Raw genomic sequence first — 14079 nt, forward strand, 5'->3', positions numbered from 1 at the left:
TTCCAATTCTACTCTTTTAGTTAAAGTATACCATTACATATTGTTGACTACAGTCACTTTGTTGTGCTATCAAATATTGTTTGTTTTATCTAACTATATTTTTGCCCATCCCCACTTTATGCCCCTCTCTCCACTACCCTTCTACCCTTCCCAGCCTCTGGTAACCCCATGCTACTCTCGGTCTCCATGAGATAAACTGTGTTTAATATTTAGCTCCCACATATGAGCAAGAACATATGAGATTTATCTTTCTATTCTTGGCTTATTCACTTAACATAATGTTCTCCAATTCCATCCATGTTGTTGCAAATAGCAGGATTTCATTCTTTTTATGACTATATAATATTCCATTGTGTATATGTACCACAACTTCTTTATCCATTCATCTCTGGTGGACACTTAGGTTGATTCCAAATCTTGGCTATTGTGAATAGTGCTGCAATAAACATGACAGTACAGACATCTTTTTGATATACTGATTTCCTTTGTTTTGGATACATACCTAGCAATGCGATTGCTGAGTCATACCATAGTTCTATTTTTAGTTTTTTGAGGAACTATGTAGAATTGTTGTCAAAAATTTTTAACATGAATTTAATCAGAACATGATAAGAGGAATGCAGATTTGGGAACATTTTTCAAATAACTGGCATTTAGTCTTCAAGAATGTCAATGTCACGAAAGAAACCAAAAAGCAGAGAACTATTCTAGATTACAGAAGAGGAAGAAGAATTGACAAATGAATTCCATACACGATCCTTTATTAGATATTAGATAAAAAAGGAACAAAGAAATATACAAAAATCCATAAAAGACCTTACTGGGAAAATTGAAGAAATTTAAAAATGGACTTTACATTAAATAACTTTATGGTGTCATTATTAAACTTTTGGTATAACAATTATATGATTGTTATATGAGAAAATATCCTTATTGTTAAGAAATGCATAGTAAAGAATTATGGAATTAACATTTTATAATATCTATAACTTATTTTCACACAATTTGTCAAAAAATTCAATATGATAAATGATAGGTACATAAATAAGATAAAGAGATAGGCAGATAATAGGTCACAGATAGGAAAAAGAAAGATGACAAATATTCACTGGTGAATATTGGTGGAGGGTATATAGGAATCTTGATAATATGACTCATAAATTTTTTGTGATTTGAAACTTTTCAAAATAAAAACTTAAGGGGAAAATTTTTTTAAATGAAGGCATGCCTTTGTTAACAATATTTATTTCAATTTTATCTTTTATTCCAAATTGGGTCTCCAACATAAATGGGATTATTGCTGAGATGTTGTAAAAATGCATCCATTTAAAATTTTTTTAAATTTTAGTTACTATCAGTGTAATTCCAAATAATTAAAGAAAACTATTTTTACTCTATAATAGTAGAGATAATATATAAATATTCACATGCAAATTGATGGAAGTAGTTCATTTAGGCCCAATTTCTTGCCATGGTATCTGTCTTCTACATTGTTTCATTGTGTGTCTTTTAAACTAAGAATGTAACAATTTTAAAGTCTTTCTTGACCAACTTTATTCATTGGGAAGAAAGCAAAGCAAAACAAATCCAATAAAATTTTAATTGGTATTTTTAGCTGATAGACCTAACATGCTAAACAGGAATTAGCACCTAGATTATTTTATTTAAGTCAAATTATTTTAAAATGAGTAATGATATTCATGTATTACCTTAGTCTCATTAGCATTTGATTCAGAGAATGGATATATATTGCTTTGAATGACAACTGAACATAATCATTTACAAGATGAATAATTTTGGACAAGTTACTTATCGATTCTTTCCCTTGCTTTCTTCATCTGTAATGCAAATTATAGTAGTACCTCCTATAGCCACCTCCTCCACTGGTTTGACAATTAAAAATGGTTAATAAATGGAGGACACTGCCTAGCAAATAGCTCTATTTATGTGTCTGTTAAATAAATCAGTCAAATAAATTTTCCTTCATAACTTTGTATTTTATATTGTAAATTTAACAAAAGGTAACAAAATATTATATCTTATAATATTCTATGCTTAACAGAATATACTTTATGTTTTCATATAAACAGACAGTTACAGTTTTAAGGCAATTTTCCCCCTTTTGGAGTAAATAATAATTCTCAAAGCATTACTGTTTAAAGCAGATATTTTATGTACATTTTGACAATGGCTTTTGCCTACTTACTATGGACTTAAATATGCACAGAATGGTAGAAGTTAAGTATTTCATGCAAAAATAATACATACTCTATCTTGAAAATGTTATTTTATATGAGTAAGCATAAATCAAATGCTTATTTTTATTCCTATAAAACATGATTATTTTTAAAAGGCCAACATATAATCAAAATACATGTATTTATTTTAAAAAAGTACTTCTACCCAAACATAAACTTAGAATTTTTTCGAGGTCCACAACCGTTCTTCTAGAACCCTTGGGGCTGGATGTGCTCTATTGCATAAGCCTAATACTGCATAACACCCTCAGGAGGGTCTGGGGGCCTCACCCTGTTATCAAATGCAACAGTATTTCCACATCATTATGTATCAGCATTCCCACTGAGTGGGATAAATAAGCAATCTACAGTGTTCAGATCAGGTTTTGCTACCATGAGTTATGAAAACAATTTTGGTTCTCAGAGCATTTTGAATTTCACGATTACAGATAAGGACTGTGAGGAACATATCTGAATAGAGAACCGAGAGATGGCATCCCAAACAGCGCTGCTAGGTTCAGTCAGAGCGGGGCTGAGACTCGATGCTGGAATTTCAGAAGGCAGAGGACATGTGAATGACACTGGGCGACATGGACAAGAGGTCATCCTGTGACACTGATTGGGTGGTTTCAACAGGTGGTGGGAATAAAATTCTACTTGGAAAAGATTGAGAGAAAAGAGGACAGTGAACACAAGGCAACAAGCGTAAGGAACTTCATTCTAAAGCGAACGAAAGACAGACAGCAATAAGAGCTGGGGCCAGGGAGGCTTCATCTCTTAGAGAGGAGTCCATCATACTTTATGCTGATGGGAATGACCATCAGTAGTAAAAGGGAACAGTGCAAGGAACAGAGGGAACCGATCAGCTTGCGTAGGTGAGTGACAATGAGAATCTAGTGCCCTGGAGGGGAGCAAGGGTGGTTCACCCATGGGCACGGGAGAGCAGCAGGGGGCCTGGGCACAGACAAGCCAGGTGCCCAGAGCCACTCCTGGGAGGGAGCTAGTGGGGTTCTCTTCCTCATTGCAGCTGTTTTCTCTGTGAAACAGGGAACAGGGCCAGTAGGTGAGAATAAGGATGGGGAAGAAGTGCTGGGGGTTGGAGAAGAGAAGGAAAGACATGAAATGATCACTGAGGAGCGTGGACATGTCAGCAGACTAGGCAAAGCAGCAGCATCGTTGGCCTGTGTGCCCCTGGAGCTTAGTGGTCATGAATTCAGTGGCACTGGCCAGTGTGGCAATGTGTTCTTCTCCAGCCTATGTTGGATCAGCCACAGCATAAAGAATTAGACTTAAGCCAGGAGAGTAAAACAGGAAAAGAGGGACAAAAGAGTTGAGGGTATATCCAAGGACTGATTCCAACAACGGGCCGTGGGCGGAGCTGAATAAGGAGAAAAATGAAGAACAAGGGGGATAAGGGACAATGAAAATTTGGCAGAATCAGTGCACCTGGGGTCCCAGTTAAAGCTGAGTACCAGAGGCAATGAGCTAGAAAGATGGCAGGTGGTAGTCAGAGAGTGAGATGCCTAAAATTGACATGATGGATTCACACATAATGGTAATGAGAAGGTCTAGGATATGGCAGAGGGAATGAGTGGGTGAGGTAGGGTGGAATTCAGGACCAGCGGCAAAGAGTAGGTAAAGGAAGTGAGAGGCCAACTTTGGGGAAGAATCATGGATGTTGATGTCGATTTTACCAAAACAGGAGAGGTGTTCGGGAGAGTGACAGGGAGTCAGATGTTTGCATAGTCAGGAAAAGGGAAATGACTGTGGATTAGCAAATTATTGCTACAAGAAGATGTGGAAAATTATCACAGTGGGCAAACACAAGATTCAGAACTGGGGATCCTCTCAGGGAGGACAGGGCAAGATCTGTAAGCAGAAGAGGATCAAGAATGACACCTCCCTCCTCTCCAGCCCTACAGCCTAAGGATCAGACCACCATTAAGAGAAGGTATGATCTTACTGCAGGGAGGCAGGTGTTACTGCAGACAGTGGTGAGACGGGCAAGGGGGATTGGGGTCTTTGTAAGAGCACCAGGGTCCTGGGCCCCCTCTTCTCCAGACTTGAACCTAAATCTTAATGATAACAGGATTCTTAGAACTCCTTTCACAAGAGAGATTATAGAGCAAAGCATTTAAGGGCACAGAATTTGGAGCAAGACGGTAGCTCAACCACTTAATAGCTATCCAATCTTAAGGCAGGATGTAACCAGTCTGGGACTTAGTTTCCTTATTCCTGAAATAGGGAATAATAATGTTTTCATGAGGATGAAATAGGTTAGGCTATATAAAGTACATAGAGGAGTCTCTAGATAGTAATTAATATCATTATGCGTTTAAAGAACACAAGGGGGCAACCTGGATAAATAAAATAAGAGTTAATTTAAGTAGATGTACACATCTTTCACCTTGAGAGATACAAAAATCCAAGGAAACAGGAATACTGGTAGTGAAATAGAAGAAGAAAAAAATATAGATATGGAAGTGGAAGATGAGAAACAAATGGTAGATTATAAATGCGTAACTCCTACCATCAGCCAACAATGACCATAACCATTTCCTGAGAGTTGAAGCAAGTGTTTTCTCTAGTCTCATAAAATACATGGTTTGGTCATCAAGACGGTACAGAGCTCGAAGATCTGGATACTGACGAAGTCCAAAATGTTGCCTGTGTAATAGACATGAAGTCCAAGGATGACTCGTGCTATGTTTCATAAAATAATTATTTGAACTAGGATATGTATTTCCTACCTAAATAAATTCGTAAATAAATAAAACAGAAATTGTGAACTTGTCAAAATGACTTCTGTCTGAAATAAATGTGTGCTTTATTTATGTACTATTTTGACTTTAAAAAGAAATTTGTGAGTCATGAGGTACAAGTTTTGTTTGTTTTAGATATTTTTAAGGCTTCTGTGCTTTGATTCCTTTCGCAGATTAACTTTTCATTAATCAACATTCTTTAAGCTTAAAATTTGCACATTAGAATATTTGTAAATTACTAATTTGACTTTATCTCTGCCGTATGTATTACTTACTTTCTATCATATTCACAGTAGCCAAAATCTGACAATATTAGGGTTATTTCTTTGCTTTTGTACTTCTCATGTAAAAGAGTAGCCCCCCCAAACCTATTTTCTTCCTTCTTTTCCTTATTTATGTTCCATCACGCCACCCATCACTACTTTAATTAATGGCATAGATTTGTATATTCACTTGTTCATTGTTTGTCTCTTGCTGCTGATAGAAACTCTATGAGGATGGGGAACATTTCCAGGTTTTGTTCACTGATATATCAGAAGCAATTATAGAGCTTTAATGGAAAGAAAACTTCTTAATGGGAAATAAATTTAGCTTTTATTTTAATATTTAATATGCATTTCTAAATTGTATGACTTTCTATTCATTTCATGGCATATTTACAATCTAATAATGCTCACTTAACAAATAAAGCCAATTCACCAGATCTATAATACTTACGGAAATTATTCTTGTTTTAATAAAGCGGTTCAGCTTTAGAGGAATTTCATTAGGTTTTCAAGGTTTGATGAGCCTACGTACAAATTCACATTACAATTTAACAAGTAATTTTAGAAAATCCATTACACGGCTATTGCAAAATCTAATCACGATGACCTAAAATAGGATTATATAGGTTTATTACACTCAATTTTTGTTTACATTTGTATTATAACTGTGGGATTATTTTTAATAACCCTAAATGTGCAATGAATGAATATGCTTTCCCGGTGCATAGCCAGGCCAACGATAGCAAATGATACCGACGGGAGTATCTGACAATCACAGAAAGAAATCATTCATTTCCCAGCACATTCACCTCTCCCTTTTCTTGCTCAGATACTTTCATTTCTCTATTAATTCCGAACTCCTCTGAGAATCTAAGAAAGATGTGGCAGAAAAATGCAGGAAAATGACCGTATATGCACATACATACATTTCACACATAATTTCAAGAGATTCACAAATCTCTTGAGACCCATCCAGAAACCATCTAGGGGTCATGGACTGCATGTTAGTATCTCTCGTCTTTTTCTGTTAGTTTCTCCGTATCACCCTCATGACTCCCTTTCTTTTAACCAGCACTTAACCCTTCAGGCGTCAGGTATGCCTACCAAAGTCATTGTGCCTCTTCATACAATGTTGTATTTGGGGGACTTAAAAAATGTTCAGGTAATGTACATCACTGAAAAAAATGTTCCAGGAAAAATTTGGGCTAAGTTTCTACCTATAAGAGTCTCAAGGTTTATTATGCCATGTATTTAATTCTCTCTAATTTAATGCTGAAATCCCAGCCTATCATGGATTTATTATTTTGCATGAAAGGGAGAGTTGGCTATGTATGAAAGAGGGAGTATTGTAGTTATAGCCATTCGAGTAAGACTTAAGCAATAAACAATAAAAAAAACTGAAGTAGGAAAAGGGACAAAAAATAAAGATAAGACAATTCGAGTCACCAAACTTTATCTAGCAGGTGTCTAGTGACAGCCTTCACTCATGTAACAGATGTCAGCCAACAACAGCAATGTGCCAGCCCCAACTGGGGAGGGGACGCTGAAGAATGGATGAAGTCATGCTTGAAAATCAAGTTTTCTCTTTCAAGAGTGTAGACTATCATTTTGTCTGTTAATGTTTGACTGTTATAGTATACATTCATTACTATTTAAGGACAAAAGCTAATACTATAGTTACACATTCTAGAGCCATTAAAAAATTTCTCTCCGACCCTTTTGTATTCATCCAAACCATGTCTAATGCTGTGTGAGTTACAGGTATAAATTCAGAAATTCTGTATTGTATTAGAAAATGTATTAGAAGATGGAAAAAATACAGTTTCTAATGCAGTTGAGCGCTATTCTTTAAACTTAATTCAGAAATGCATGTATTCTTTCTGCTCTAATGGGGCATCTGGGCGGAACTTCGCCACTTTCTTCATGTCATAGAGTAATACCTCAACTCAATTTAAAGATAGAGAAAAATAAAGCTGAAAACAACTTTTCAAACAATATTGAGACAGATCCTCATGGACTGAATTTTCTGGGTAAGGGAGCCAACTAGGATTGGAGAACACATTCCCCTTTACTGAATATCCAGGGCTCACTGAAGCCAGGAAGAAAACAGAAGCACTAACCTTTGCTATAAATAGCTCTGATTATTATTATGACTAAATTGAAAGCAAAATGAAAATTGACATTTCTCCATTTTACATTTAAGAGCTAAAGATCTACCAAAGCATAAAGATAAAGGTCTAGTGGGTTTCATAAGTCTGGTATTAAAAATAAAATCACCCTCTTTGACAGGTGAAATTGATCTGGCATTTCACAAAAGAAGGTAAATGGATTTCTATAAGGGGTTTTCTTTTCCTTATACAAGACACTTCAACTATTTAGATAATTTAAAAGTTATTTCTCATGGAAATAGAATCAATTTTCTATATGCCTGAAGCACATTAACGCGTATTCTGAATTTCCTTCCCTCCAGCCAAGTGATAAGTCAAAGCAAAGAACCCCTGAAAGCTATTACATTGTAGAAAATACAATTTTCTCCTTGAGAAAGAATAGCTATTGGTTGCTGTTAAGTTTAACATAGAAAATACGAAGTTACCGTAGCTAACACTATGCATAGAAAAAACTCTTCCGTGGTGGTCAGCCAGCAACATTCTCAGAAAGTATAAGCTCTTGACACATTTCAATTCAGGAGCATTTAAATCCATTTTCTCAAGCTCCTCTAAACCAGGCCTCCCAGGATGCTTTGCACCCCAGATGCCTTGCAGAAGTTTTCATTTTTAAGTTTTACACATTGCAGTTGGTATTACGAAAAAAAAAATTATTCTGAACATAGTTTGTCTAATAAATATGCTCTGGACCTTTCAACATCACTCCACTTCTACCAGCATATGGGCACTGAAGGCGAATTTTCTTGTCACTATTTCGAGTACCAGGGGTCTGAGTCAAATGAAAGGAATCCGGATTTTCAAATTCACAAATCATAGTAGTTTCAAAAAATAAACAAAAAAGTGTAAATAATTATATTCAATCACAGTTATCATCTCTAAATTTAAATGGTTCTAAACCGAGGTTTCTCTCTCTAAATAGTCTGTACTGACTCTGCCTCCTGTGGTCTGTTATACATTTAATAGTTTTATTGTCTCTGATGATTAACTGTGTCTTTCTGATACGAGCAAAGTCCCTCCTCTTCAATTCTTAACAGCCAGACACTCTCAACCCAATATTATGACAGATCTTGGCTCATAGCGTATGTCCTTGAAATTATTTCTTTATTTAGTTTTAGTAGCAAAGAGATGGTGATCTCCTACATGTGAAGAAAAAAAACCCAAAATCAAAACCCCAAAACAAGTCTAATAACATTCTAATTTTAAAACACAGCAAATTTTTTTTATCCTATGTGGAGTCTAACATAATATTCTATTTAAAATTATTAGAAGGGATTTCACGAAAATCATGCACTTGGGTTTATTCTCCCTTTATCCTTATTTATTTATTTATTTATTTTTTTTGAGACAGAGTCTCACTCTTTTCCCCGGACTACAGTGAGTGCCGTGGCATCAGCCTAGCTCACAGCAACCTCAAACTCCTGGGCTCAAGTGATCCTCCTGCCTCAGCCTCCCGAGTAGCTGGGACTACAGGCATGCACCACCATGCCCGGCTAATTTTTTCTATATGCTAATTTTTTCTATATATTTTTTAGTTGTCCGATTAATTTCTTTCTATTTTTAGTAGAGACAGGGTCTCGCTCTTGCTCAGAGTGGTTTCGAACTCCTGAGCTCAAACAATCCGCCCGCCTGGGCCTCCCAGAGTGCTAGGATTACAGGCGTGAGCCACCGCGCCCAGCCTCCCTTTATCTTTAATGACTGATAACATAGACTCTTAGCAGACAGCTCATCTCACCTTCCTGCAGGGCTAGAGCCACTGTCCTCATTTTCCCATTGGTCATTTTTACTTCTTGGAATTGGGGGCTGCAGCATCTCAGCGGCTAGTGGATCAGCATCATTTTCTTCTCTACCAATCCATTCTCCAATCACACGGGGCCTCAGAAGAGCAGAATTAAAAGCCACTGTTTCCTGAAGGGAAGAAAAGAATGTGCTGCCTTAGACTGCTTTTTCCTGTTAACAGAAACAACAGGGAAATAATCTTGTCTCGAGTTTTGACTGCCTACTCAAACCAAAAATGCTCCTTTTTTCTTTCTGAATTGATGTAAAACTTCAATTCTCTCCATCTCTACTAGATGACTTGTTCTAAGTGATTTACGCTAATTTCTGAAGGTCACTGTGCTAAAGGATCCAGGGGGGAAATCTTGGATTTGGATTTGGATCTGGATTTGGATTTGGAAGGCTGCATATGTGTTTTTAGGAAGGAGACTTAGGACAAGCACGTGTGGCAGAAAGAAGAGTGTGTTATAGGGCCCATTTAAGGAAAGAGCTTGGTGTCTTCACTACTGGGAAATGGTAAATAATTTCTCAGGCAGAAACCGGGTTGGGGTCAGGAGCCAGGGGCAAGAGGAGATAGGGCTGGAAGGGTGCATTGGCTTCAACTGTGAAGCATTTTGGACTTTTAAGGATCCAGTAGTTCAAAGTAGGGCAATATTAATAAAAGGTATGTTATGCTAATTTAACAAATATTAAAATAATCTCTTTCATACACTTGGATATGATGCAGCTATTAAAATGATATTGTAGGAGAATATCTAATTGCTAAGAATATTTAAGTGAAAAAAAGGGCAAGTTACAAAGCAATACCTACAGCAGGATCTAATTTTTGTTTAACAAATTCATTTGGGTGTATACCCATCACTCACTCACTAATTCATTTATTCATTCTCTAATATTTATTAAGACATACTATGTGCAAAGAACTACTTGAGGAAAACAGTGGTCAATAAGGTCAAAATTTAATAGTGGTTTTAACTGAATGGAGGGACTACAGGTAATTTTAATTTCTTCCTTTGGCATTTCAATGTCTTTTCAATATTCTATGGTAAATACATACTTGTAATAAGAAAAATGTATTTTTAAAATATCTTCATCTGACAAATATGGGCCTTATTTAAATTATGTTTAGTGAAAAATTTTAGTATTACAAGAATCTTGAACAATTCCTTAAAAACTCAGACCTGGTGTTCTGAGTCTTTACAATTCACAAAAATATCATACAAATGCAATACAGAATATAATACAAATATTACAATATATGCAATGTAATCTATGATTAACATACAATACCAAAAGCAACACATAAAATATGATTTAGGGTATATTTGATAAGCATTTTTCCAAGTGACAGTGATAGAAAGTAGTTAGATATATTAATATTGATCTAGCCTATATGAAAATATAGCAGATAAATTTTAGAAACAGTCTTTGCAATAACTTAGCAACTGATCTGAACTCTTTCTAGACTTATGTTACCAGCATCAGGAAACCAAAGCAGTATGATGGATTTCAGCTGTGAAATCAAGCAATCAAATTAATGTTTTTAAATAACTAGGAGGATATATTCATCTGTCATAATTTAATATTATCTGAAATGCAGGAATTAATATTAACAATATTGTTAATTTTTAAATCTATTTTTAGTTTTAAAAAGAGACAAAGGTGAAGATATGTTTCAAAATAAAAAAAACCTATGAACATATTTACAGCTTCAGAATCCTTTCAGTCTGTGAGACCTTGAAATGTTACTTATTCTCTGAATTTCATTTTCTCCAACTGTGAAATGGGGATGGTAAGATTTACAAAAGTTACTATATCAAATGAAGTTGTAGGTAACATACTTAAACCATAAAATTCTGTGTAGATGCTACATACAATTGTTTACGAATGTGAACTGTTTTCCAGGCATTTCCATATATTTGATACCTCACTGCTGGAATGGGCAGGTTGGGTAGGAAGAAATGCTTGGTAGTCAAGATGGGCCGAATAACAGAATAGGGAATTGACAGTGCAGGTTTTCATCCTATAAAGTTTTATTTCATGAATAATATATTTGAAAGGTTGAGTAATTTACATATGGGGCAGAATTGAACTTAGAGATTTGTCTTTGCTACAGGCTTAAAGTAAATAAGAATTGGAACAAATAAATTGACCACTAGAACAACAGAGATGAATGGGTTTAGGACTGTAAACAAAAAATGAAATAGGTTTTAGAGTCGGGTATGATCAAAAAGTTGAGAACTGCAGATTATCAGAAACAACCCCTTGGTTGCTTACTGGGAAATTAAATAAAATGATAGACGCCACTGCTGTTGGAAAGCAGAGCACAGAAAGAGGATAAACGGTGTGATATTCAGGACATTTAACTCCAGCTGGCAGCACAAACTTAGTGAGAAATAGCTGACAGTAAAGCAATACAAAGAGTTGCAAACAGGGTCAGAGGAGTTAGGAAGTGACTATTTCACAGATGAAAAAACGGGACTCTTACTATTTTTCTTTTTCTGAATGTGCAAAGCTCTTTATATACTTACCATCCTAATGTTAATGAAAAGATAGAAGCAAAGAGTACTTTCTCTTTTTAAGAAGGTTATATCTCTGGAAATTCCCAGATATGTACAAATAAGTTAAAATAGTAGATTTTTTGGTATATTATTTATATTTGATTAAGCTAAGTAAACATCTTTCCATGTATCTTTCTGAAAGGATTGCCATGAAAAGAGTTGTTCTTAACACTACATAAAACATAGCACAAACATTACTGCATGGTAAACTAAATTTTTAAATGCAAATAAATAAAAAATGTTTTCAAAAATATTTTAAATACATGGGCAAACAAATCATTTAAACTTCCAGGGATAAACGTTATAAATCCTAATGATTCTTTAGTAATGTAAAAATACACATTCCTTTGCCCTTTCAAGGTTAGAGGTCCCTAGATGTTGAAGTTCTTAGCAAGTATGTTCAAATTTAATAAGAAAAGCATCCCCAGTCAAAAATTCTCCCAAAGATCACAAATTTCTGTAGCAGAGCCTATCAGCAAGGAGCTCACCTATTCAAGAAGTAGTGACCTTATCCCCTGCTCACTGTCCCCAGGAAGCCTGCCTCAAGGCTAACCCACAATGAGTTGATGAGTTCAACTGCTCTGACCACTGGTTGTCAGCATAACACTTGATTATACTCCAAGTTATGTAAACCTATTTTCTCTTGTTCATAAAACTGGATGTTTATGGAAAGCTGGGATCATGTCTTAAACTCCTTTGTTCCCTCCATAACAACCAGCACCATTCTGGTTTCATAAAATAAGCACAAAAAGATGTGCTGATTGAATTTTAAAAATTCAAGAATAAAACACAATGCACATGCGGTGAATTAAAAAGTTTCTCCATGTCTAACTAAAAATCACATAAATGATTCATGGGCAACACTAATTAACATGCTTTTTAAATCATTATGAGAAGAAAATCTACAGTATGATGATCAATTTGAAATAACGAACTATTTCTTATAAACTCTTACGCTTTGATGTGTCACTTCACAAAAGGAAATTTTTGGAACACAAAATTCTGCTACAAAAACACATTAGATGTTTGGACTTGACAGTAAACATCCTTAAACTATCCACACATTGAACCTGAATTAGAGATTAAATAAGGTAAGACAAGCAGATAGTTAAAAGCTCTTTTCCCATTAGCCCCTATTATTTTTAGTAATTAGTATGAACTGATTCACACTTAGTACAATTTAGCGTGTGCTAGCGAAAGGCCAATGCATCACATCAGCAATTGGAAGTATTCAAAGAATTTTGTTTTAGTCTTTAACGATATTTACTTATCAGCCCACATTCTTCTCAAAAACTTTGTATCACCTACAATGAAAAACCTGGAACAATTTGTATATTATTAGTCAACATGTTAAAACTGTAAAATGAATAATATAAAGGGAGAAAATGGCTTTTATTTTATTCAGAACATATTGATGAGGTGCTTGTGGCTCTCAAGTTTCATTACTGTTTCAACTTTGTTTGCATATACTTTTCAATATCAATTATAAATGGAGTGCAAGGACATTAGATAGTTTTGGTTTATACTGTTTTAAGATGATAACTTTGCAAAGTTTATCTGAAAAAATAGACCAAACTTGTTGATTTGTATCTACCCACATTTATGTGGTGAAGATGAGAAATTATCCTGTATGTCTCATAGCACGTAATTTATACAGAGTAGCTGAAGAAAGAAGGAAAGGGGAGGGTTGTTGGCATAGAGGGAACAGACCAACATTAAAATGGATCAGTGAGGTCAGGTCTCAAAACTCAGGTCCTACGCCTTATGTACTTTGTTCAGGAAGGTCTCTCAAAGATCTAAACTACTTTTTAAAAATTGTACGAGAGACAAAAATTGTATATATTTAAGTGTCACAGAGTGATGTTTTGATATACATGTATATGATGTTATACATGTAAGTGATGTTTTGATATACATATACATTGTGATATGGTTACAACAATCTAGCTAATTAAAAAAAATGAACTACTTTTTATCATGTACACCTAGCATATCTTACATGTGTACACTATTCAATTGTTTCAGTGCCAACTTTCTCATTCTAACTTACATCCATTTCATTCCTTTCTGTTCACTTTGTTTGCTGGCTCCCATACTCCTTTCCTTAAAATTATTTCCTCTTATAAAATTTCACTCCCTTCTCTGATGAACTTCTACTTTCTTGTATACTTCTTGTTTTGTTTCTGCCTGGTCCACAAATACCCCAATTCTAACCATTTGGATAATTGTTATGCTGTTGAATGAATATAAGACCTATAGTAAAGGCTGGCACGGTGGCTCATGCCTGTAATCCTAGCACTCTGGGAGGCCGAGGC

At 35.2% G+C, this 14079-nt stretch overlaps 1 protein-coding gene across 1 annotated transcript in view; it reads right to left on the minus strand.

The window, feature by feature from the left end:
• LOC105825360 (chromosome unknown open reading frame, human C8orf34) overlaps positions 1-14079 on the minus strand; it is a 403699-nt gene that overhangs the window by 312839 nt on the left and 76781 nt on the right. The window contains exon 5 of the mRNA XM_012663110.1: positions 9163-9335. Coding sequence (XP_012518564.1) covers positions 9163-9335 — 173 coding nt within the window. The remainder of the gene's footprint in view (positions 1-9162; positions 9336-14079) is intronic.

This window comes from Propithecus coquereli, unplaced genomic scaffold, assembly GCF_000956105.1.
Source record: "Propithecus coquereli isolate 6110/MARCELLA unplaced genomic scaffold, Pcoq_1.0 Scaffold8, whole genome shotgun sequence".
NCBI classification, from domain to species: Eukaryota; Metazoa; Chordata; class Mammalia; order Primates; family Indriidae; genus Propithecus; species Propithecus coquereli.